Genomic DNA, 26524 nt, shown 5'->3' on the forward strand with positions numbered 1-26524 from the left:
ATAATCACATTATCATCCATCTAAAATTAAGTTGTGGAATTCAATGTTATGAACTAAACACACTACATATCGAATAGTGGTGTACAATCTTGTTAACTGAACAACCTAATATTATTATTAAGAATTCTAATGAATTGCATACAAAGAGACTTTGATGTCTAAATTTATGACTGCCTCCCTCCCTTCTTCATAAATATGAGAAATTAAATAGATGACATGTTATGCTCAAACTCATTCTTTATAAATAAGTAAAATACCGCAATAAGCATGAATGAATAGTGATAAAATTACAAGTATTCTAGCAAGGAGTACAACATACTAAGGAAATACCTGTGAGGTAGCTAACCTTTTAACAAAGCATCTGCTGCTGACTCTTTGAGTTCCAGCATATGCAATATGCTTCACCCACCTGATTGTGCAGGGATGCTTAAACATGCTAATGGACTCATTTTGCTCATCCGGATAATCAAGAACAACCTCCAGGTAGAAGAAACCTAGGGTGACGGTATCATTGGGTCTCCAGGCAGAAGAAATCTAGGGACACGGGGTCATCCAGGTGAACGAGAACAACCTCCAGGCAAAAGAAACCTAAACTTGTCCACTTTCTCTATCAAGTAAGCCGGGACATGGACAGCAGAGGCCGACCGGGGTATTGATCCCATCTTCTTGATCAAGTTCTTGAAAGTATACTCCTCTGGCAGCATGTCAAACAGATCATCGCCCTTGCAGATTAGCTTCTGAATCCTTGAATGCTTCAAGAAATCTTCACTCCTCACCCGCTCTGCGTGGCTGTACGCTGTCATTTTGAACACGAATTCACTTAGATACCGGAAGCAGAAGCTGCAGTGCCAGCCTGAATCTGAGAGGAGAGCATCAGTTTGACGGGAGTGTTTGTATTGGGTCCAGGGGCCAAAAACATGGGCAGTCGCACGCCAGCTGCTGTAATCCACTGGGAACTCGAACGAGTATAGATAATTCCTCATTTCCAAATGAAGAACATGGGGTATTTCAGCACACCACTGCAGCAATTTGATGGTGTGAGGGCTCGGTATTTCGTCTGCATCCGATATGATTAGGAGGTCGCCATAAGATATACCAGCAAGGCCACGAAGTAGATAATTCATAGATATACGTTGTTCTTCTTCGAGTTTGAATGGGTCTTCACGCGACCCGTCTGCAGCAACGCGGCCAGGAAAGACACCGTGGATTATCTTGCTCTCAGCAAAGGCGAATCTGCCACGATTCTCAGCAAAGAAGAGAGGCTTTGGGATACCTGTGAAGGTAGTGTTGGCTTCCAAGATGACAAATTTAGTAACGTAAGGGTATAGTTCTTTCCACCTAATTTCTAGCAAGTCTAATTCATTGCTGAATATAATCGCGTCAAAGACACGACGTGGTTCAGAGAGTACAGACCAACCATGGGCACGGCAGAGATTTTCCATGGAAACATTTTCAGCGTAATAATGGGGCAAATGCTCAAACTGGGGCGGAGGAACATCCCAAAGGGGGCGTAAAAAGTAGGAGATCGTCTGAAAATATGAAATGAATCCTACAACACAAATGGAACCGAGTATGAACTGTAACATACAATGGAACTTTCGAGAAGTCCGCCTAGAGGGGGACCGTGAACTTGGGGCCAGCATATGGACGGCCTTTATTAGTACGAACAACTTACATGCAGTTCATGGTTCTACCAAGCGTGATCTGCACAATTTAAGAGGCCGGTCAGACAAAACAATCAACAAATTGTAGGTAGTTTCTTCACTATAAAAAAATGAGGCCAGAAGACTCAGAACATAAGATAAATAAAGAATTCAAAGAACTTCACCATTCTGACATAACATGAATTGACGACATTTTATAGTTGAAGCACACATGAATGTATTCGTTAAGCCAAGAAGCGGATCCAATTCAGAACAACTCACTTTTTCTCCTTTTAAATCATTTCAAATGGAATTGGGGATAATATTGTGAATGCATGATTTAGGCCCAAGTTCAAGTAACTCAAACAATAATTCGATGCCAAAAATCACAAATCAAGTGAGAAAAAGCCAAAGCAGAAGTAATCACTAATATAATGGACTCCATATGAAGCATCATGAAATTGAAACTGAGAACAAGCAAAAATCTTTGCATCGCAGTCACTGAGCTCAGTCCGAATCAACCAACAGTGCCTTACAAACTAAGGGATTCATATCAATTAAGGATTATCAATATCATCTATATAGCCTCATGAACCAAACAAATGATGGGAAAATCAGAACTCCCCATCAAATCTCTTTACACTTTAGTCATACCAAACATTACAACAAAGTTTGTAAGAGTTTCTTGTCTCACTACACTAGCAAACATCTGACTGCTATGAGCTTGCAGCAAATTCACACCATACAAATCCAACTCAGGTAGTTTAGTTGAAACTGACAACTTCTATAAATATATCAGATGCAATCCATATATCCCACATATTTAAAACTGCATTTGGTGGAGCCATTGCATTCAATTAGAACAGCAGAGATAATCTCGAGAAGCCGAAATCAATTCTATAAAAATAGGATCTTTCTTAGTAGAATATAAAATCCAGAACACTCTTAGTAGATTCGCCTTTAAAAAAAATCATATAATTCCATAATTGAATTCTGTAACTGAACAAGTAAACAGAACAGAGGGTATTTGCTAATCCCCAATACAGTTTAATTAATTTATATTTTTAAGGAAATTAATTCATTTTCTATAAACAATTCTACTTCACTCCACCAATTCGAAACCACCAAAAATTACACACTCCCCTTAAAAATGTTTTTTTTCCACAAACAAAGCTTAGGAAACGAAAAAAAACCTTAGGCCGAAAAAGGGGGAAATGGAAACAAATATAGTCAATTGGATAGCTCAGTTCAGGAGCAAAACAAAATCAAATCAAATAAAAAGAAAAAAAAATGGATGGAATTATTGGAGAAGAGCAGTGAATCACCTGTCATGTGATTTCAGAAACACCATGGAAGCTGAAAATGCATGTGTGGTTGCGTGTTGTTGTAGAGAGAGAAGGTCGGAGATGAGATCGCCCATTTCTGCCGAGTCTTCACTCTCCCTTTTTATAAAGCTAATTAAAAATACTAACAACTGTAATCACACTATTAAGTTGTTACACAATGCTAATTACGGGAAAAGAGTAAATTTAAAGTTTGCCAATAATTTAGGTAGAATTAACTTTTTACAGGTAATGCAGCTTCAATGCATACTCATCTGAAGTAAACTTTCAACGCATATTATCTCTAGTTATTAAACCATTAACATAGTACAATATCTATCTTTAAATTTTTTTTAAATGCACGATTAACAAAATAAGAAAGAAATGAATTAAGTAGTAAATAAAAAAGAGAAAAATAAAAAAAGAAAGAGAAAAAAATAGTAAATAGTAGTATTAGAGAATTATTTTTAAGGAATGTAAATAATTATTGATTAATACTCCCTCCGTCCCATGCTACTCGCACTTTTCATTTTAGGCCGTAAATTTGGGATTGATTTTTTTGTGTAATTAAAAAAGAATTTTAGGTGTAATGAGACATCACTTAATAAAAGAGCTCTTAACTTAAACTAACATATTAATTAAATGCATTAATTCTAACTTACATTATAAATAGTGTAAGGACTTTGTGACGAGCCGAAAAGCAAACGTGCGAGTAGCACGGGACGGAGGGAGTATTTTTCTTTATGGTCTGTTTAAGAAGATAATATATTTCTACTTTTAAAAATAATAAATAACTTTCTCTCTAATTAATACACTAACTATTTTTCTTTTTTTTTTAATTTAAATATTCATCTTTCTTTTTCTTTCCATTTAATACTTGTACCTACATTTTTTTCTCTCTCCAATTAAACACATTTAACTAAAACTCCCTAAAATCTTGCATCGACCAAGAAATGCTTCATGGAAAAATTCTATTTTTGGTAATGCATGTTAATGGAATTCCATTTTAATGAAGGGTTTTAGTTGTATTCCGACTCAGGGAGTGACGCATAACTGTTATGCGTCGTTAATAGAGAGACGCATAACCATCATGCGTCGTTATTTAGTGACGCATAAGCATTATGCGTCTTTAAAGACGCAACACAGTTGTGCGTCTTTCTTAAATGACGCATAACACTTATGCGTCTTTTCCTAGCAACGCATAACACTTATGCGTCTTCCGTCGGGTTTTAAAACAGGCAGAAGGCTTCGCAGCACAGAGCAGAAGTTCACGCCTTCGGGGAAATAGGTTTTGGTCATATGTTGGTATTTGTTTATATTGAAACAGGTTTTGGTCATATGTTGATATTTGAACATTGTTAATGGGTTGAAACAGGTTTCGGGCATATGTTGGTATTTGTTTATATTGGCACATGTTTTTGTCACATATTTGAGGTGAAACAATATTCATCTGACATAACAACCGTCAACAAAAGTCAATAAAAATCATAATAACTGTCATAATACACATCATAATAACTTTCGACAACATCTCACAAATGTTGATACATAAACATAGTAACTATCAAATAAGATCCATCAAATATGCCCCAAACACAAATATCAACATCATACGTCCTCGAAGCCATGCCCTCTGTTGTCAGCAGTTCCTGCAATTCAACAAAAATGTCAATGCAAAACATAACAGATCTCCAATACACAACTCAATAGCAAATATATCAATTTATTCCTATATTCCAATCACTCTCCTTTTCTGTCCATTTATATTTATATTTATATTTCTTTGCATCCAAATTTCAAATACTGTATATATCGGTTTGGAGAATGTTTTTAGCGGCGTTTCCATCCACATAATTCTGTAAGACTCCTTTGCACAATGCTCTCCAACAGTATTTATCTTTCACCATGTTGTCTCTGAATGGGGAAGTTTAAGATTTATGTTTCATGCTCTAACCTCATTTTTAAGTGCTTATAATATTTACATGTTTAACCATACAGATCACAGGATGGCCTCGAGCTCACGGTCACGCCTGACTTCTCGGCGCGTTTCTAGAAACTTCAGGCACATGTTACTCATAATAATCGGATCCGTTTCTGTTGCTGTAATCATAGTAAATGCTGAGAAGATCTCCTACTTGTTCCGCCCTCTTTGGGATACTCCTCCACTCCCATTTGACCACTATTTACCACATTATTACGCAGAAAACGTTTCCATGGACCATCTATGCCGTCTCCATGGCTGGTCCCTGCGATCTGAGCCACGCCGTGTCTTTGATGCAATCATATTCAGCAATGAACTGGACTTGCTAGAAATCAGGTGGAACGAGCTCTACCCTTATGTCACTAAATTTGTCATCTTGGAATCCAACGCTACCTTCACAGGCATCCCCAAGCCTCTGTTCTTCGCTGAGAATCGCAACAGATTTGCCTTTGCTGAGGGAAAGATCGCCCACGGTCTGTTCCCTGGCCGCCTTGCCACACACCGCTCTCACCAGCCATTCAAAGTCGAGGCACAGCAGCGCCTAGCTATGAACCATTTGCTTCGCCTGGCCGGTATAGCACCTGGTGACCTTCTGATTGTTGGGGATACTGATGAGATACCAACTCCTCATACCGTTAAGCTACTGCAGTGGTGCGAGGAGATACCTCCCGTGCTTCATCTAGAGATGACGAACTATGTGTATTCGTTCGAGTTCCAAGACGACTACACCAATTGGCACCCAACTGCTCATGTTTTCAGCCAGTGGACGCAGTACAGACACTCGCGCCAAACTGATGTCCTCCTTGCTGACTCTGGCTGGCACTGCAGCTTCTGCTTCCGATACATGAGCGAATTCGTGTTCAAAATGCAAGCATACAGTCACGCGGACAGGGTGAGGCGCAAGGACTTCTTGGATCATTCGAGGATTCAGAAGAAAATCTGCGATGGGGATGATCTGTTTGACATGCTGCCAGAGGAATACACTTTCAAGAACTTGATCAAGAGGTTGGGATCACTACCTCGTTCCGCCTCTGCTGTTCATGTTCCTGCCTACGTGATTCAGAACGCGGATAAGTTTAGGTATCTCCTGCCCGGTGGCTGTACTCGCTCCCCCGGATGATTGTGCCTTGAAAGCCTACCTTGCTATAATTTGTTTTGCCAATATATTTGCTGCCATTGTTTGTGATATTCATCAACGTTTACATATTTATGGAGAGGACAATCATGTTTAGGATGGTGAATCATGCATGCCAAGCATTGAATTAGTCATGAATGGATTTCGATTATTACAGAAATTCACATGTTTTAGATATTGTATTGATTTAAAAACATTGAACAATCTAAAAGTTGGAAACATTGGACAAGGCCGGAGCTGGCCGCTGGAGGCAACGGCTTGGTGAGAGGTGGAGAGATTTTGGGTCTGAGAGAAAACACACGATTGTTGTTAATGTTTTAGGGGTTTTATTTTTAAGTATATTTAAATAATAGTGTATATATATATATATATATAGGGTCATGATCTATGACAAACACCCCTTAACCAAATAACTAGAGAACAAATAATAGCCACAAGATCAAAAAAATCAATGGCTAATAGTAATTTTCGAATTTGATGATATATTAGCTCCCTCAATCACAAATTTACTCCATAATAACAAGTCAGGGGTATTATTGTCATTACACCATCGAATTAAATCCAAAATTGTGTTAGTCATTCAGAAATTCGCGCCGATTCAATTCGTCTCTCTCGTTCTCCTCTGTTCAATCCGTCGAAAATCGCCGACTCAACCGCATTCAAGCCGTCGCCGTCGCCGTCGCCGATTAAACCGCATTCAACTCGTCAGCATCATCTACTTTGTCAAACAAATGGATACAAATCAAAAGGATTTTTCGAAAAGTAAGTTTCCTACTGATTAACAATCATTTCTAGGTTTTATTTTAGATCTGATTTAGATTTGTATTCTTTGTAGCTTTCGAACGAACAAAGAAAAAAACAACCGGAAGTTCCGTTTCACTTCACTCAGGCTCGAACCGTGAGTCATTCCTACTATTTATTAATTTTAATATACAATATCTTCGTTTGTTGTGAATATGAAAACCGTAGTTTCTGTGTTTAGATTTATAGTTGTTTCACTGATGTTAAGTGATTATGAAAACCGTAGTTTCTGTAGTAAGATTTATAGTTGTTTCACTGATGTTTAGTGATTATGAAAACCATATGGCCTTTGTATTACGTTTACATGGTTAGATTATAGTTGTTCTGCAAAAAAGAGTGAAGTGTTTTCTGAACAAGAGTGAAGTGTTTTCTGAACAAGAGTGATGTGTTTTGTGAACAAGAGTGAACTGAAATCAGAATAATAGTGATGTGTTTTTGTGAACAAGAGTGAAGTGTTTTCTGAACAAGAGTGAAGTGTTTTCTGAACAAGAGTGATGTGTTTTTGTGAACAAGAATGATGTGTTTTTGTGAACAAGAGTGATGTGTTTTCTGAACAATAGTGAAGTTTTTCCTCAACAAGAGTGTAGTCTTTTCTGAACAAGAGTGATGCCTTTTGTAAACAAGAATGATGCGTTTTCTGAAAAAGAGTGAAGTGTTTTGTGAATAAGAGTGAAGTGTTTTATGAACAAAAGTGAAGTGAAATCAGAATAAGAGTGATGTGTTTTGTGAACAAGTGTGATGTGTCTGATTTTTTGCTATATTGATTTTTTTCCTCATATCCATGAAGTTGCTGAGCCGAAAAAAGGTCTAAGATGCGTGAAGATAGACTGCTACAAAGTGATGCACGTACAACTGAAATAAGCACAATAAATCAACAGGATGTTCTTCGAACAACAACTTCTGCCGAAATAAGGTCAAAAAAGAAAAATGATATGCAGAAACCAGAGAGTGAGTTATGTAATTATTTATGTATTGGGCATAGTTATTAATGTATAATTTTAAGCTATATTAAGTGTGTATTCATGAATTTGATCAAAAATCTTGTATGTATTAAGCCCCAAAACGTGGGAGGTCACAATGCATCGACAAACCAGAAATGCCTGCCAGAAAGAAACAGGCTAAAGCAAAGAGTGACAAATCTATTACTTGTAAAATCAGAAGACCTAAATTGGTCATTAAGATAGGGGTGAAAGTTCTGGTTGATGCCATTGAGAAAATGAACTCCAAACAAAAAGCTGCTCTGGAAGAGATGGGTTTCGGACAGCTTGTGCATTTGAAGATACGATGTATTCTTGCTGACATGGCATTTTCACTACTTGAAAATTTTAATCATGACAACTGCACCAGAATAAAACTTGTTGATGATCAACCATTACACATCACTGAGGAGGATGTGTATGCTACGTTGGGACTGCCAAGAGGAGAGTTGATGATTAAAAGAGAAAAGAAGCATGAAATGAATGATGTGATGAAGACCATTGTCAATGCTAAGAAGAACAAAGCAATAACCCCAGCTGATTTGCAAGAGCAGCTTGATAGTGATCTAGAAGGTGGTGAGTGGTTTAAGAAAATATTTCTTATTCTGTTGGACAATGTTTTGATCTCACCAACTGCCAACAGAAAATGTCTTGGCCGTATCTTGGACGATATTGGCAACATTTCAAATGTGAGGCAGTACAATTGGTGCAGCTACGTGTTGGATACGCTAATCACAGCACATGATAGCTGGAAACTCAAGAACAAATCCACCCCATTCACTGGACCAATCACTTTCCTCTTGGTGAGTTTTCTATTTTAACCACTCCTTTATAGTGAAGTAAAAACATGCTTAGAGTGAAGTAAAATCATATTTAGAGTGATGTTTTTCACGGTTAAGTAGTAAATGCATGGTTAGAGTGATGTGTTTTTTATACATGAGTGAAATCAGAATAAGAGTGATGTGTTTTGCGAGTGAAGTAAAATGTGAATAAGAGTGAAGTGTTTTGTGAACAAGAGTGAAGTAAAATCAGAACAAGAGTGAAGTGTTTTGTGAACAAGAGTGATGTGTTTTGTGAACAAGAGTGAAGTAAAATGAGAATAAGAGTGAAGTGTTTTGTGAACAAGAGTGAAGTAAAATGAGAATAAGAGTGAAGTGTTTTGTAAACAAGAGTGAAGTAAAATCAGAATAAGAATGATGTGTTTTGCGAGTGAAGTAAAATGTGAATAAGAGTGAAGTGTTTTGTGAACAAGAGTGAAGTAAAATCAGAACAAGAGTGATGTGTTTTGTGAATAAGAGTGAAGTAAAATGAGAATAAGAGTGAAGTGTTTTGTGAACAAGAGTGAAGTAAAATAAGAATAAGAGTGAAGTGTTTTGTAAACAAGAGTGAAGTAAAATCAGAATAAGAGTGAAGTCCTTGTAATGCATTTTATTATTGATCTGTTTTTGCAGGCATGCTATGTAGATAGGGTTGTCTACAGAACAAGACTGGTGGTTAGAAGATTCCCAACTGTCCGTAACTGGACAGAATTCATTCTTAAGGAGAGAGGACAAATGGAATTTGATAATGGAGGCACCATTGGAAGAGGAAGCATAGAAAGTATCATTGATCCTGTCTCCATTTAATCTTTATATGCCAACAAGGATTCAATAACTGTCACGACCTCTGTCCCTTCAACTGATGAAGCAACTTTGCCTGTTGAAGCCCCCCTTCAACTGATGAAGCCCCCCTTCAACTGATGAAATTAAAAGTTCAATTAGGGAGGCTGCAGATGCAATTAGTAAAATGATGAGGTATATAAAGGTTGCTCCAGCAAATACCAATGACATCAATTGCTTCAAAGTTGCAGCTATAAATGCACTAGAGATGGTTGGTGTGGAGGTTGATCAAGGGGACCAAGCTGTTTCTAAGCCAATTGAAAACATGACACAAGCTATGGAAGAGGATCAAGAAGATGATCCAGAATGGATTCAGCTTATGGAAAAACTGATGGAAATCCATGATGAAAAATGCAAATTAGTGAATGAAGGCACAACAATTTTGCCTGATATTAACTTGGGAAAGAAACCAGTAAGTTCAAGATTTGGAACAGAAACCATGGATATTTTAAACAATTTGATTGTGGTCTGTTGTACTTTAACACTTGACATTTGATTCAGAGTGAACTAAAAACAATTTGTATTATGTTCTGTACTAATGCGTAATATTTATTTACTTTTTTGACTTTTTATTCTTATGTTATATCGCATTTCACTATTTGCAGGAGACAAATGAATTTTATGAAGATGTAGCTAAAGCAACATCACAAAACATACAGATAAAGGTATAAAAAAGTGCTTCGAGTGATGTGTTCCATTATTAAGTGAGGTTTCTGTGTTGCATGTGTATAGTGATGTGTTTGTTAACAAGAGTGAAGTGAATTCAGAATAAGAGTGATGTGTTTTGTGAACAAGAGTGAAGTGTTTTCTGAAAAGAGTAATGTGTTTTGTGAACAAGAGTGAAGTGTTTTCTGAATAAGAGTGATGTGATTTGTTAACAAGAGTGAAGTGAAATAAGAATAATATTGATTTGTTTTGTGAACAAGAGTGAAGTAAAATCGAAGTAAGAATGATGTGTGTTATGAACAAGAGTGAAGTGATTTCTGAACAAGAGTGATGTGTTTTGTGAACAAGAGTGAAGTGTTTTGTGAACAAGAGTGAAGTGAAATCTCAATAAGAGTGATGTGTTTTGTAAACAAGTGTGAAGTAAAAATCGTGTTGATAGTGATGTGTTTTCATTTCTTATTATGAAAATAGGACGACATTGTGGATGCCCAAATTGCATCTGCAATAGAAGCATGCATGGAGATATATGCTGATGATGATTGTGTTCAATCAGAGTTAAATGTATCTGGCAAAAATCCTTCAACCGAAATAGTAGTTTACAATCCAGACATTGTAAGTGTTAAACAATGATATATCTCATCCATTCACCAACACTTTTAACAAACATCAAGTAAACTATATGTCTTATATAGTGATGTTTTCATATCATTCTTGCTCTGACAGGTAACTGCTAGGATTGAACAAATGGAGATACGTTCAAAAGCTGAGAAGAGAATATCAGCTGCATTGAAATCTCCATTCCATGAAAGAGTGGTTAAGGCTAAAACCAAGTTTACCTTGAAAGAGTCACAAGTCTTTTTGTGGATTATGACAACAAATGAATTAAATGAGTAAGATTTATATTATAGTTCTGATTTAGAAAAAAAAACATACAAAAGATGTGCTAACACACACACATGTTTGAACAGGGACACCATAGTGTATGATGATGATGTCATAATGGTAACAAAAAGAGAATTCTGTTCACTGTTGCCACATACGCTAATAGAAGTGGGTGTGATAAGTGCATGGGCTTCTTATTTAAATAACATGGAAGAATACAGGTCCCTATCTTCATCGAGGCGCCTCTTTTTCACAACATACCCAACGGTAAGAATAGAATAAATTTTGAACAGTATTGTGATTATGAAAACCGCAGTTTCTGTGGTAAGATTTATAGTTGTTTCACTGATTTTAAGTGATTATGAAAACCGTATGGCATTTGTATTATGTTTACATGGTTAGATTTACGAGTGAAGTGTTTTGTGAACAAGAGTGAAGTAAAATCAAAGTAAGAGTGATGTGTTTTGTGAACAAGAGTGAAGTAAATTCAGAGTAAGAGTGATGTGTTTTGTGAACAAGAGTGAAGTAAAATCAAAGTAAAAGTGATGTGTTTTGTGAACAAGAGTGAAGTAAATTCAGAGTAAGAGTAATGTGTTTTGTGAACAAGGGTGAAGTAAAACAAAGTGAATTATTTCAATCCAACTTGTCTCATTTTTCAGCTGTATACAGTTGTTCACCGGCTTGATGGGGTCGACCTAAAGACCATAATTGATAGATTCTGTGACAATTTACAAGCTGAGGTTGAACAAATTCCGTATTTCAAATGGGCCGACGTAGATTTGGTAAATACTAAACACAATTGATTCTTTATTATATTCTCTAGTTGTTTTTATTCTGAAATTATTATTATTATCTATGTAGGTGTTCTTTCCAATTTGTGCTGCGGAACATTACTATACCATATGCTTCAGATTTAGTACTAACAGTATAGTGCTGATTGACAATTCAAAGAATGCTGACGATGTGGACATAACAGTCAAATATGGTGGCATACCTGAAAATGTGGTAAGTATACACGATATACAGTGCAGTATTTTTGTGATTACAATGAATTATAGTTCTCTTTATAGTGAACTACATCTGATATTCATGATGATATATTGCAGAAATTATATTTTTGTCATTATTTGACAAAAATGGGGTATCACAACCAAAGTAAATCAATAAAGGATGTGAGGATAATAAGGCTCAAAATGCCTTGGAGAACAACATCAAATGTAGAAGATTGCGGAGTTTTTTTGATGCGACATTTGGAATGTTATCATGGTGAGCGCGAACAAGATTGGAAGTGTGGATTAACTACAAGAAGCAAAGGAATACTCCAAAGACTGAGAGCAAAGTATTGCAACGCATTATTATTGTCGGAAAAAAACCATCAGTCACTGAATATGTTGTCAGTAACATCAAAGCATTATGAAGAATATGGAAAAACCAATAACATAGATGTGGAAAAAATGATTGTAAACTTCAAACGTTCATGAACTATTGTAGAAAACTTCATCAGTGAATTAACAAGTACTTATTTTACATTAATATCTTGTTTACTATTTAATTCACTGTTGTGTTTTGTAAACCACTAAATGATGTGTTTCGTGAAGAAGAGTGAAGTAAAATCAGAATAAGGGTGAAGTGTTTCGTGAAGAAGAGTGAAGTAAAATCAGAATAAGAGTGATGTGTTTTGTGAACAAGAGTGAAACAAAATCAGAATAAGAGTGATGTGTTTTGTGAACACGAGTGAAGTAAAATCAGAGTAAGAGTGATGTGTTTTGTGAACAAGAGTGAAGTAAAATGACAGTAAGAGTGATGCGTTTGTGAACAAGACTAAAGTAAAATGACAGTAAGAGTGATGCGTTTGTGAACAAGAGTGAAGTAAAATCAGAGTAAGAGTGAGGTGTTCAATGAACAAGAGTGAAGTAAAATCAAAGTAAGAGTGATGTGTTTTGTGAACAAGAGTGAAGTAAAATCAGAGTAAGAGTGATGTGTTTTGTGAACAAGAGTGAAGTAAAATCAAAGTAAGAGTGATGTGTTTTGTGAACAAGAGTGAAGTAAAATGACAGTAAGAGTGATGCGTTTGTGAACAAGACTAAAGTAAAATGACAGTAAGAGTGATGCGTTTGTGAACAAGAGTGAAGTAAAATCAGAGTAAGAGTGAGGTGTTCAATGAACAAGAGTGAAGTAAAATCAGAGTAAGAGTGATGTGTTTTGTGAACAAGAGTGAAGTAAAATCAAAGTAAGAGTGATGTGTTTTGTGAACAAAAGTGAAGTAAAATCAGAATAAGAGTGATGCGTTCTGTGAACAAGAGTGATGAACTTACTGGCACTTGAGCATTAGTACTCTAAAAATTCGCATTGAGATAAAATTCACTCAAAAGTGTAATAAAATGAATCATTAGTACTCTAAAAATACTACAATGTGAACTATTTCTATACAAATCCTCATTGCCTCTGATTTGACTTCTCATTAACCTTTTTGCAGTTCCTAGAATCATGGTGTCCAATCTCATGACAGTTTCCACACTTTCGGCCTAGTTTCATTGCTAACTTTATTGCTGACTCCCTCTTCGATTTCTTCCTACTTTCACTTCCCTTTGTACTAACAACCTCAGGAGGATGAACTTCAATATTGTTCGGGACATGTGAGCCATAGAAGTTCTCAATCATTGCTCTCTTCTGTGTGGAAGACAGAACAACATCTTCGCCAAGAAGCTGCTTCCTACCTTCTTCAATAATTGCAGCGAATGCATTGATTTGATCAATGTTCCCTTCAATGCTTTGTGCTGATTCAATGAATAATCCATACAAGTTTTTAAATGCAATCTTCTTCTTGTCCACAACAAGGTGTATTTCTTGATCATCACAAAAACCTCCATGTATTGGCTTCACAAACTGTGACTTCAACCATCTTCCTCCATGCAACTTCTCGGCTATCAACTTAACAAAATTATGTTTCAACACACAAAATATATGGCTGCACAATAGACCAAGTCTTTCAAATTTTTTGCATCCACACAAATAGGTGTCATCACCAATGGAGTAAGTCACTGTCCATGAGTTTGAATCCTTGTCCGTTATGTCATATACTTCAATATCTGTATTGGTAGACACTCCTAGAGTTGCACAAGACAAAGAGAAACATGCATATACTATCTCTTCTTGAATTTCAGTATAAGCACTATCACTATATATCGTCGATGCATGTTTCTCGATTTCCAATCCTGTTCGCAAAATAGGTACTTTTGTTGAATCATAGTATTCAAGCTTTGCACTATTACTTCTTTGAGTCTCCAGAGCATGATTATAGTTCATATAAAATTGCATAAGGTTAGCCCGAGACTTTGAGTACCTTTTGAAGAAGTTATTCTGTGATTCAGATATAGAAGTTGTCTTTATCAACGAACTCATCGGAAAATCACGGAAAAAGGCTGGAACCCAAAATTTTCCGGATGCAAACATTGATGAAAACCAGACATTATTGGTCAACCCATATCTTTCCATTATAGCATGCCAAGTTTCCTCAAATGCATCAGGTTCTATCAACTCTGACCATACACATGCATTCAGTTCCTTCTTTAATTGTTCACTACCAAGCATGTTCTTTGGCAATTTGTCAGCAACTTTATTCATAACGTGCCACATACACCACCGGTGTCTTGTATTGACAAGGACCTCCTCAACAGCAACTTTCATTCCTAAGTCTTGGTCGGTTACAATGAGTTTGGGAGCCACACCCATACACTTTACAAATTGGTTAAATAACCATGAAAAGGAGTTGGCATTTTCCTTGGACAAAAGGCCAGCAGCAAATGTCACAGGGCGACCATGATTATCCTTGCCCGTAAAAGGAGCAAATATCATACAGTATCTGAAATGAAAAACAATTCACTATAAGCATGCAGAAAACACATCACTCTTTTTCACAAAATACGTCACTCTTGTTCAGACAATACTTCACTCTTTTTCACAATACACTTCACTCTTGTTATGATTTCAGAAAACACATCAATATAAGCATGCAGAAAAATACATCACTCTTTTTCACAAAACACATCACTCTTGTTCAGACAATACTTCACTCTTTTTCACAAAACACTTCACTCTTGTTATGATTTCAGAAAACACATCAATATAAGCATGCAGAAAAATACATCACTCTTTTTCACAAAACACATTACTCTTGTTAAGAAAACACTTCACTCTTGTTCACAAAACACTTCACTCTTTTTCAGAAACACATCACTCATGTTATGATTTCAAAAAACAATTTAACAAAAGAGTAATTAGTGTGCACATACCTGTTTGTTGAGTATGTCGTATCAAACGAAACAATATCTCCATACAAATGGTAGTTTCTTCTGGCAGTAGGATCACACCAAAACAATCGTGTCATCCTATCCTTTGAGTTGACCTCATACTCATATGTAAATGCACTACACAACTCCTTCTTCCTTCGCAACTCATTCAATAACATTTATGCATCAGCTCCTTCCACATATGCTCTAAGGTCACGTCTATAGTTGCGCACTTCTAAAACAGTACACCCTACATAATCTAATCCACCAAGCACTTCTTTAAGTAAGCTAAAACTTAAAGTTGGACCAATATTTGCATTAGCACAATCGAGGATGAATTTCTGATGGACTAAATCCAAATTACGGTTCAAATTCATAAAACGCTTATGGCGTTCCTCAACCATCTCGTGATTATGTTCTTCAACGAAACTTTGTATAACATAACCAGCACCCATAATATACTTCCAAGACACTTTAGCATTACAATAGCACTTAATAGAAGAACGCTTTCGTTTCACCTCAGATTGTTCACTGTTTCTTTGCTTTGTACCTTCTCGGCTACACACCACGTAAATCCAAGTAGTGACATCTTTTTCCTTTTTCGATCCCTTTTTACGGGTGTCAAATCCAACATATCGAGCATAATTGTTGTAGAAGTCCAATGCACGATCAAGGGTCATGAAACTTTGTCCAATTTTTGGTTTCAATTCATCTGGGCATTTTGGTACGCAAACCACTGTAAAAAACACATCACTCTAATAATGAGATTACTGCACTCTTGTTCAGAAAAAGACTTCACTTTTGTTCACAATACACATCACTCTTATTCTGATTTTACTTCACTCTTGTTTACGAAACACATCACTCTTATTATGATTTTACTTCACTCTTGTTTAGAGTGAAGTGTTTTGTGAACAAGAGTGAAGTAAAATCAGAATAAGAGTGATGTGTTTTGTGAACAAGAGTGAAGTAAAATCAGAATAAGAGTGATGTGTTTTGTGAACAAGAGTGAAGTGTTTTCTAAACAAGAGTGAAGTAAAATCAGAATAAGAGTGATGTGTTTTGCAAATAAGAGTGAAGTAAAATCAGAATAAGAGTGATGTGTTTTGTGAACAAGAGTGAAGTGTTTTCTGAACAAGAGTGAAGTGTTTTGTGAACAAGAGTGAAGTAAAATCAGAATAAGAGTGATGTGTTTTGTGAACAAGAGTGAAGTGTTTTCTGAACAAGAGTGAAGTAAAATCAGAATAAGAGTGATGTGTTTTGTGAACAAGAGTGAAATAAAATCAGAATAAGAGTGATGTGTTTTGTGAACAAGAGTGAAGTGTTTTGTGAACAAGAGTGAAGTAAAATCAGAATAAGAGTGATGTAAACACATCACTCTTATTCTGAGGGCATCACTCTTGTTCACAAAACACATCACTCATGTTCACAAAACACATCACTCTTGTTCACAAAACACATCACTCTTATTCTGATTTCACTTCACTCTTATTTGCAAAACAACTGTAAATCTAACCATGTAAACATAATACAAAGACCATACGATTTTCATAATCACTTAACATCAGTGAAACAACTATAAATCTAATCACAAAAACTACGGTTTTCATAATCACAATACACGAAAATATTGTATATTAATAAATAGTATGAATTGTTATAGAATTGAACAAGAGTGAAGTAATTGTTATAGAATTGAACGAATAATGATTACCTTTAGAAGTCTCAGCTTCCTCGCCCGAAGATGATCAATCGGAATCGAAATAATCTTCGTCCGACCTCATAATTGAATCCATTGATTTGAATCACGATGATTGATTTGAATCGCGATGAACGGATTGAATAACGAATTGAATCGCGTCGAATTGAATTCAATCGCGATTTGAATGAAGTAATAAGATTTGGAACGAAATTTGGAAAAAATCGGATCGCAGGTTTGGAAGGAAAGAAAAGATCGCAGATTATGGAGTAATTTGATCGCAGATTTGCATGTTTTGATCCAGATTTAAATTAAGAAAGCAATTTCCAAAATTACCCTCAGCATATTTTCTATAATTAAAATAAATAATATTTGTTCCATTAAGATGTGTGGCTGAGATTTGTTCTCTAGTTATACACTTAAGATTAGTTATACATTGATCACTACTCTATATATATATATATATATAGGAAAATGATCAATACAAAACTTGATCTCAATACAAAATCCAGACCAAATCCTGACCATGAGATTTGACGATCCAATGGTCAATAATTAAACAAAAACACGGAGGGTCATTGTAAAGCAGTTTTAGGTCATATTATAAACTTTGGGTTTGAGGTCATGTTAAGATCATTTCATGTCATCCTTACTATAATGACGTAAAAATAAGCTTACAATGACCTAAAAATGACTTTTGTATGCTTGGTTTTGCATTTTTGTATTAAGAATGGTTTTGCATGGATCAAAACCCTATATATATATATATATATAGGGATGTATTCATTTCCTTTTTGTATCTTTTGTTCTTTGTTCTTTTTAATCTCAGCCCCACGATTTTATCATCCGGCGGTTAGATTGGTGCCACGTGTCATTTAATCATGCAGATTTTCAGTTGAATAATGCACACCGACTAATAATGCACCATTATAGTGTAATAATGTAGATATTCAATTGAATAATGCACACCAACTAATAATGCACCATTATAGTGTAATAATGCAGATCATCTGGACTGTTGATGAATGAGATCTAACGGCCCATATTAAGAAGAATAAAGGATCTAAGGGATGAATAGGAGAATAACGCTCCCCTATATATATATATATATATATATATATATATATATTAAAATATAATTTGGTTATTCGGTTTTTTCGACCGAACCGAACCGAAAAACCGAATTTTCAAAATTCTAAAATCGTACCGAACCGAAAAACTGAACTAACCGAACCGAATTTTAAATTTTTGGTTTTGGATCGGTTTGGATATTCGGTTCGGATATACTACGTTAGTTGAATGATTCTAAAATTATATTAAATATTACATATTTATCTTATTATAACTATTTTTGGGAAAAAATCAAATGTATGGAAAACTTTTGAAAAATATTACTCCGTGCCACACGCCAAAAATAGTCTCATTAGTGGGCGACACGAGTTTTAATGCAAAATTAGTGGACGGCATGAGTTCTAATGCAAAATTTAGAAATTGGTAAAGTTCTCTCTTACATTGATATATAAAAATATATTTTTCTATCCACTTAATACACAAAACATTTGTTAAAATCATGTGTCATCACCCAATTGTGACATTTGCCTTGAGATGGAATGAGTATTATTTTCGAGAAAAAAACCTTTTCACAAAAATTATCATATCCCATCTTTTCAATAATTTTGAACTATGGACATTCTATTCAATTGGATAACCGAGAGGAAGAAGCAGTAGACATTATTGGGATAATTTTTCTGTTATATTTTGTGATATCCAACATGTATTTATAAGGGTGTTGGAGACTCTTAAACTTATATAATAAATGAGCATAGGAACTCTACACTTCTTGGGACTTAATAGCATCATAAATATTACTATCCCTGAGCCTAACAATCTCTCTATATTCTAACACTCCCCCCTCAAACTATGTGAAGGCATCTCCGATACTTAGCTTGTTCAGTACTTCTTTAAACATCCTTGAGTTGACTGCTTTGGTTAGAATATATGCCCGTTGGTCTTCTGATCGAACGAATGGTAAGTCAATGATCCCTTTTTCAATCTTCTCCTTGATGAAATGGCGGTCAATCTCCACATGCTTTGTGCGATCATGTTGGACAGGGTTTTCGGCTATGCTGATTGCTGTCTTATTGTCACAAAATAATTTGTTTTTCTGTGTAGGTGGAAAGCCAATCTCTGTCAGTAGTCTTCGGATCCACAATATTTCAGTGATTCCACTTTTTACACCTTGGAATTCTGCTTCAGTGCTAGAAAGTGCCACAACTTTCTGCTTTTTGCTCCTCCAAGTGACAAGGTTATCGCCTATAAACGTGAAGTATCCGGCAGTAGACTTTTGGTCAATCGGATTACTTACACAGTCAGCATCAGTGTATCCCGAGACTTCCAAATGCCCTTCACTTTTCAGCAAAATTCCATACCCTACTGTGCCCTTCAGGTATCTTACCACCCTCATCGCTGCATTCATGTGCTCCTCCTATGGGTTGTGCATAAACTGGCTTATTACTCCAACAGTGTAGGATACATTCGGTCTGGTATGAGCAAGGTAGATTAGCTTCCCAACTAAGCGTTCATAATGTTCTCTGTCGGTGACTTGTGCTCCCTCTTCTATCTTCAGACCATGATTTTGTACCATGGGTGTCTCAGCTGGCTTGCAGTTAAGTAGGTCGGTTTCTGCCAAAAGATCAAGCACATACTTCTTTTGTTGTAGAAATATGCCCTTTTCAGATCTCAGGACCTCAATTCCGAGAAAGTACTTCAACGCACCTAGATCCTTCATCTCAAACTCTTTGAACAAGTTTGCTCTCAGCCCCTTGATTTCTTCCGCATCATTTCTTGTAATAATCATGTCATCCACATATATAAGGAGACATGTCATTTTGTTACCTTTTTTCTTGAGGAACAGAGTGTGATCGGAGTTACTTTGCCGGTAGCCATACTTCTCCATTGCTTGGCAGAATCTCCCAAACCACCCTTGGGGACTGCTTTAAGCCATATAGAGTTTTCTTTAGACGACAGACTTGTCCATGTGCAAACTCGTCTGAATATCCAGGTGGGACCTCCATACATACTTTTTCTTCCTTCTTCAGTTCTCCGTGGAGGAAGGCATTGGTGAAATCCACAACAGACAAGAAATAGTTAAGAAAATAAGTTGAGTAGTTTAACAAATCTAAAGGGAGTGAGGAATTTATTTGTTTCTTAACAAATCTAAAGGAAGTGGCAAATTTATTCAATTTAGCAAAGAATTTCTTATCTTGAAATGTTGGCTTTTGTTTATTTGATATGAAGTCTATTCTGCATAAAAATCTGATTCCATTCTTTATTGGACGTAGTCAAATGGGTTGGGTCAATCCAGCTCGGCCCAAGGTCCGCATTGGGCTTGAGGGTCAACTCACATTAGATCCACGATTGAAGCGTGTTGGGCTGTGTTTTTACTAAATCTGGAGCCAACTCAGCCCAAAACCACCTGGTTAGTTAATTGGGTTTAGGGGTTATATGAAATATTGCAAATTTATCTTATTAGAATTATTTTTGGAAAACAATCAATTGTATGGAGAAATTTTGAAAAATACTACACCGTATAAACTACTCCATATTCACCATACGCCAAAAATAGTCTCATTGGGCGACACGAGTTTTAATGCAAAATTAGTAGACGACGTGAGTATTAATGCAAATTTTGTTAATTAGTAAAATTGTCATATTTTCTTTTTTGGAAAAATTTTTCTCTTACATTGATATATGAAAATATATTTTTCTCTCTATTTAATACACAAAACAACATCTTTTAAAATCATATGTCATCACCAAAGTGTGATATTTACCTTGGGATGGAAGGAGTATTATTTTTGAGAAAACAAACTTTTCACAAAAATCATCATATCCTATCTTTTCAATTATTTTGAACTGTGGACATTCTATGCTTAAGGGCATTAGCTATAGTAGTGAAATATAAGCAACTTCCCAATTTTTCCCTTTCTCTCCCTATATGAATCTCATTTGGACTCAGATATAAATGTTAAAATATATAAAAAAATGAATTGAAAAAGTTAATGGAACGTGACACTTTTATATATTAATAAAAGTATTAATAAAATATAAGTAGAAAGAGTTGATGGAATATGAGCACACTATCAAAAATAATAAAAATAAAATGGCCAATTAATAAAGGATGTACAAAGATAAAAATCTAAGACAAATAAAAAAATGGAAAAAATATAATAAAAGAATCTCGCAATTAATTTTATGTACAAAAGCATTTATTCTTAATACTGCAAGTACTTCACAGCCACAATAAATGAGTATCACAATTAATTTAATGGCAAAATGAGATTATTTATCGTGGTTGGAGGGAGTAGTAATAAACAATGGACAAAAAACTATTATGAAGCCCGGTCTCACATGGAGGGCGTGTTCTGCACGAGACATCTCATGCGAGTGTTGTGTCAAGTCTGTGTTTTATATTACTACTAGTACTATCTATGTTTCATTGTAGTTGAGTTGTATTTATTCTCGAGTTATATAGTCAAATCATACAAAAACAACACATTTATCTCTTTATTTTATTCCCTTATATTTTATCTTATGTACACTTAATTCATTTATCATAGTAATTTTCTTCAATATTAGTATTTAATCATTTACGTATATTGTAAACGAAGCAATTGATTCTTTGTGACTATAATAGAAACAAAATTTTAGATATGGATTGCAAAACAAAATGACAGATAAGGATTGCATTCATAGATGTCAAAATTTTAGAGAGTAATTAATTATGCCATGTTGTAAATTGTCAAAGAAATTTGCATAAAATGATATATATTCCATAAACCTCGTCAAGAGGTTTATTATATTTCCGCCATTACAGTTTCTCTCTCTCTCTATATAGCCTTTTTATCATCACGCTTTCTTCTCCGAACTACCTATATTCCTATCACTCTCCTTTTCTGTCCATTTCTATTTATATTTCTTTGCATTCAAATTTCAAATACTGTATATATCGTGTTGGACATGTTTTTACCGGCGCCATGGCAGTCGGCCGATCATTCATTTCTCATGTGATCGCCGCGTTTCCATCAACATAATTCTCACTCGCCGTAAGACTTCTTTGCACAATGCTGCCCTTTTTTATCAACAGATCGATTTTTTAGATAAACACAATTCTCAATTTTCCGATCTTAGGTTGAAATTCACGTAGATATCTGAAGAAACTGAAAACCTTTTGAATTAATCGTGTTTCTGTAATTAATTTCGGTACTGATTGCATTGGATTGTGGACAGGCAAAGCCGATCGTCTGTGAATCGATTTTTGAAATCGACGGATACAGATTGAGAGAGAGAGATTTGCGATCGGATTCGGCGGTGATGGCGTCGAGCACGCTGAGGAAGGCGATAGGGGTGGTGAAGGATCATACGAGCATAAGCCTCGCCAAAGTGACGGGCAACGTCGCACCGGATCTCGAGGTTTTGGTGGTGAAGGCGACCACTCACGAAAACGAGGCTGCAGACGACAAGTACGCAAAGGAGATTTTGATTTTGATGGCATCTTCGAGGATAAACGTGAACGCTTGTGTGTTTGCAGTTTCGAAGAGGCTGACCAGGACCAGTGATTGGATTGTGGCGTTGAAGGTTTTGGTGCTTGTGCACAAGCTGTTGAATGAAGGGGGCCCTGTTTTCAGGCAGGAGATGCTGTTTTCCAGCAGGAGGGGGCCGAGGGTGCTTAACATGGCTGGTTTTCGCGACGATGCGCACTCTAGCTCGTGGGACCAGTCCTCGTTTGTCAGGGCTTACGCGCGGTATCTGGATCAGAAGCTCGAGACAATGGCGTGTGGGAGGAAGAATCTGAGTGTTGGTGATGGTGGTGGTGCGGGATATGGGAGAGATGAAGATAGTTTTAGGAGGGCTAAGTCGTGCGATGACTTTAGTGGTGGTGGTTCGCGAATGGGGAGAGATGAGGTGTTGTGGCTCAAGGATTTGTCACCGGAGAGGGTGTTGGATAGGCTGAACCAGCTGCTTCGCGTCCTTGGCCGCTTCTTGGCATCTAGGCCGACAGGGGCTGCAAGGAGCGCGAGGATGGTGCTTGTGGCGCTGCGCTTGCTGGTGAGGGATAGCTTTGTGCTCTATGATGACATATGTGATGTATTGAAGCATCTTCTTGAGTGTTTCTCGGATATGGAGTATGCTTACCCAGTCACGGCCTTTGATGCTTATGTGAATGCTGCAAAGATGATTGTTGACCTCAATGGCTTCTATGATTGGGTTAAGGATGTGGGGATAGTGAGGCCTTATGATTTTCCGCAAGTGGAGAAGATCAGTGATCAGCTTCTGGGACTCGAGAGGCTGATGAGGGAGAAGGCGAATAGGGCGGAGAGCCCCAAGGAGGAGGAAAGCTTCTCACAGGTCAAAGATGAGGGAGACGAGGTGAGTGTGAGTGACATCAAAGCACTCCCCCCACCGGAGATTCCCCTGCAAGACCTAGTGAATCTTGATGATGATGTATCGGTTGATCAAGAAAGCAATAAGTTGGCATTGTCTCTGTTCTCTGAGTGGGTTGAATTTCCAGAATACGTAGAGGGTAAAGTGAGTTCGGGTTCAGCATGGGAGAACCCTGCAGGTGAGAGAGGAAAGGCTGATTGGGAGGTGGTTCTGGTGGAATCAGTAAGCAATTTGTCAATGCAGCAGGTTGAGATGGGAGGAGGGCTGGATGCCTTGCTGCTTAATGGGATGTATGATCAAAGGGAGGTGAAGCAGCATTTTGATGCCTCCCGGATGATTGGTGGGAGCGCAAGCAGTGTGGCATTGCCCGGGCAGATGAGCGAAGGGGCGACAGAGGTGCTGGCGTTGCCCCCCGCACCTGATGTGGCCCAGAAGGACCCATTTGCCGCGTCCCTCTCTGTGCCTCCGCCAGCATATGTGCAGATGGCGGACTTGAAGATGAAACGGGAGGTGCTCGCGCAGGAGCAGCAGCTGTGGCAGCGGCAAGCAAGCAACGGGTTGCAAGGGCAGTTGATGTATGGGTGTTATGGTGGTGGTGGTGGTGGTGGTGCTATGCCGCAGCATGTTGGGTTGAAGCAGCAGCAGCAGTGGGCTTACTACTGAAGTATATCTATCTATCTATCTATATAGCTCTCTGTTGGTAGAATTGTTTTCTTTAAGATCACAATTTTTGTTGGGTGGAAATAAGGTTGATTCCATTTTGGCAATGTTCATCGTAGCAAATGCTTTATGTATTTGCTTCTTGGACATGGGAATTAGTTGTGTTTCAATAAATGTAGTGTTTTATTGAGTAAGCACACAAGCACTCATTCTATTTTAGACTAAATTCTCAAATTCAACCACATGCTAAATTAGAAATTATGTTTATGTCATACTAGTACTCCTAATATTTATCTTTATATTACAAGGAATAGGAATAGGAATGTGATCAATTGATAACTATATGTTAGTAGTACAATTAATTATGTTTAAGTCATAGTAGTACTCCTAATATTGGTGGTTGAGGATGAAATGTGACCCATTTTTTGAGGTGGCGTGGATTTATTTGTGCTAACGTAGCAGCCCATGCCCCATAGATGGTTTTTAGGGGTTTGGGTGGAGTGGCGGCGGGCGATGGAGAGGAGAATTTGAATGCTGAATGAAGAAGTAGTTGACGTTGAGTGTTTGTTCATATTCTTAATGTAAAAGTTGACATTTAATATATATTGGAGTTGTTATTTCATTAGTTACTGGTGACATTGTTGATAGTGTCGGTTGATATTATTATAGAAAAAATTGACATTTATATATAGCCAAGTTGACATCATATTTATTAGTGCATTGTTGATATTTTTATAGATAGAAGTTGACATTGTTGCTAGTGTCTGTTGACATGTTTACTAAGAAGTTGAAATTTATATATAGCGAGTTGACATTGTATTTGTTAGTGCATAGTTGATTTTTTTTATAGAGACAAGTTGATATTGTTGCTAGTGTCTATTGACATTATTAGGGACAGAGGGAGTATATAAGATTATGTTATATAAATAAAACTATAATTTTATATTAATGAAATATATTTAACTTATCATAATAGTGCTTAATATTATTGTCATCAGAATTGTAACAATTAATATACTTGTATATAATACATTAGTTATTATTCTTTTAATTTAGTGTTTAGATTAAAAAATATAAAATTTGAAACCTTGATATTTTTCAAACATGGGAAAGTAAAATTGTTAGAAATCATATTTCTAAGATTCATTTTTCCAAAAATCGTTATCATTTTTCAGTGGTAACCATATCTTATGTGATATAATAATAAATTAAATGTAACTGGATCTTATTGTTGGTGGAAAAAAATTAAACAATTATTTAAGTTCGTAATATTATATATCAAGTTTAAAGTCTATGAGAAAAAATAAATTTTTGAAATTTTTTGAAATATTAGGCGCAAAATAGATATTGTATTGTAACATGCTTATGCGCTCTCATCAATCATCCTTAAACATCAAAATATAAAAGTTTTTAATGTTGAAGCCATTAGTTTGGGATTTCATGGCAATTGGCATGTGTTTATTTTTCTTGTTGTATGTAAATAAAGAATCTACGCAATAATAAAGTGCTGTCATAACTTAAAAGAATTCCCATATGTTATCTACCATCTCATTATCGTCAATCAAATTAGTCCTGCTATTAACTTTGCTAAGTCTGTCTCATTAAATGATAAATTATTCTTCTAGCGTACGTATGAATATTTTACAACCTTTTATATTTATTTTTTATATTGAATTTTTCCAGAGTTTCTGACAAGTTATAGAAAATATCAAAAATAGAATTTACTTATATGCTAACAAAATTTAAGTTGTGATCACACTTTATCATTCGTGTATTTAGATATCAAGAAAAAGAAGACATTCCCTAAAATCTATAGGAACAACTGTGATTTGATATGAAAGGCAAATGGTTATTTATGTGCAAAGAAGGTGTTATAATACATGTCTGTGTGTGTGTATAATTGTGTATTATGGAAGATCCAAAGGGTTTTTTCTATTTTTGTTCTAAACCACAACTATCATTCCTCGTTTGTACTGGACTTTTTTTTGTTCCGGATTTGGGAGAAACGCATGACCCTCATGCGTCTCCTTTTAATGAGACGCATGACGATTATGCGTCTTTCATAAAGACGCATGAGGGTCATGCGTCTCTCTTTTTTCCGTTATTTTTTAACGACGCATGAGGGTCATGCGTCTTAGAGAAAGACGCATCTCCCTCATGCGTCTTCTTTTTTTTAAAATTTCACCAACGACGCATGAGCGTCATGCGTCTCTAACTTGCTTAAATCAGTGTCCAAGGCAGAATAGGCAGAATACGCGAGAGAAAGAGAGGAAGACAAAACTTGCGATTTCCTTGGCGATTTCTTGGCGATTCCCTTCATATTTCGGTAAGTTTCCTTCAATCTTTCAACATTGCTCCCGTATTTGT

General features: G+C 36.3%; 4 protein-coding genes across 4 annotated transcripts; 2 read left to right on the forward strand and 2 right to left on the reverse strand.

Annotated features, from left to right (window-relative positions):
* Window positions 1–198: 198 nt before the first annotated feature.
* On the reverse strand, window positions 199–3107 carry LOC121748686 (beta-1,4-mannosyl-glycoprotein 4-beta-N-acetylglucosaminyltransferase-like). The gene is made up of 2 exons (XM_042143174.1): window positions 2969–3107; window positions 199–1704 (listed from the first exon to the last, which is right to left on the reverse strand). Exon 2 carries the CDS (start codon window positions 1641–1643, stop codon window positions 549–551), a length of 1095 nt encoding a protein of 364 aa, XP_041999108.1. The 5' UTR covers window positions 1644–1704; window positions 2969–3107; the 3' UTR covers window positions 199–548.
* Window positions 3108–4743: 1636 nt separating this feature from the next.
* LOC121748681 (beta-1,4-mannosyl-glycoprotein 4-beta-N-acetylglucosaminyltransferase-like) lies at window positions 4744–6241 on the forward strand. The gene is made up of 2 exons (XM_042143169.1): window positions 4744–4823; window positions 4964–6241. Exon 2 carries the CDS (start codon window positions 4972–4974, stop codon window positions 6064–6066), a length of 1095 nt encoding a protein of 364 aa, XP_041999103.1. The 5' UTR covers window positions 4744–4823; window positions 4964–4971; the 3' UTR covers window positions 6067–6241.
* A 7260-nt stretch (window positions 6242–13501) lies between these two features.
* Window positions 13502–15533, reverse strand: LOC121749271 (protein FAR1-RELATED SEQUENCE 5-like). Its single transcript, XM_042143857.1, has 2 exons — window positions 15358–15533; window positions 13502–14927 (listed from the first exon to the last, which is right to left on the reverse strand). The coding sequence occupies exons 1-2, from the start codon at window positions 15531–15533 to the stop codon at window positions 13502–13504; spliced, it is 1602 nt and encodes a 533-aa protein (XP_041999791.1).
* A 6466-nt stretch (window positions 15534–21999) lies between these two features.
* On the forward strand, window positions 22000–24180 carry LOC121748670 (probable clathrin assembly protein At4g32285). The gene is made up of 2 exons (XM_042143153.1): window positions 22000–22158; window positions 22343–24180. Exon 2 carries the CDS (start codon window positions 22427–22429, stop codon window positions 24158–24160), a length of 1734 nt encoding a protein of 577 aa, XP_041999087.1. The 5' UTR covers window positions 22000–22158; window positions 22343–22426; the 3' UTR covers window positions 24161–24180.
* The last annotated feature ends 2344 nt before the right edge of the window (window positions 24181–26524 follow it).

This window comes from Salvia splendens, chromosome 9 (genome assembly GCF_004379255.2).
Source record: "Salvia splendens isolate huo1 chromosome 9, SspV2, whole genome shotgun sequence".
Classification (NCBI taxonomy): Eukaryota; Viridiplantae; Streptophyta; class Magnoliopsida; order Lamiales; family Lamiaceae; genus Salvia; species Salvia splendens.

Bases quoted from the DNA above. Each gene is read 5' to 3' on its own strand.
- LOC121748686 (XM_042143174.1), bottom strand. From the start codon at position 1,643: ATGCTGGCCCCAAGTTCACGGTCCCCCTCTAGGCGGACTTCTCGAAAG.
- LOC121748681 (XM_042143169.1), top strand. From the start codon at position 4,972: ATGGCCTCGAGCTCACGGTCACGCCTGACTTCTCGGCGCGTTTCTAGA.
- LOC121749271 (XM_042143857.1), bottom strand. From the start codon at position 15,533: ATGTTATTGAATGAGTTGCGAAGGAAGAAGGAGTTGTGTAGTGCATTT. The intron at 14,928-15,357 runs GTATGTGCACAC...TTTTCATTTCAG, and splicing joins ACGACATACTCAACAAACAG to ATACTGTATGATATTTGCTC.
- LOC121748670 (XM_042143153.1), top strand. From the start codon at position 22,427: ATGGCGTCGAGCACGCTGAGGAAGGCGATAGGGGTGGTGAAGGATCAT.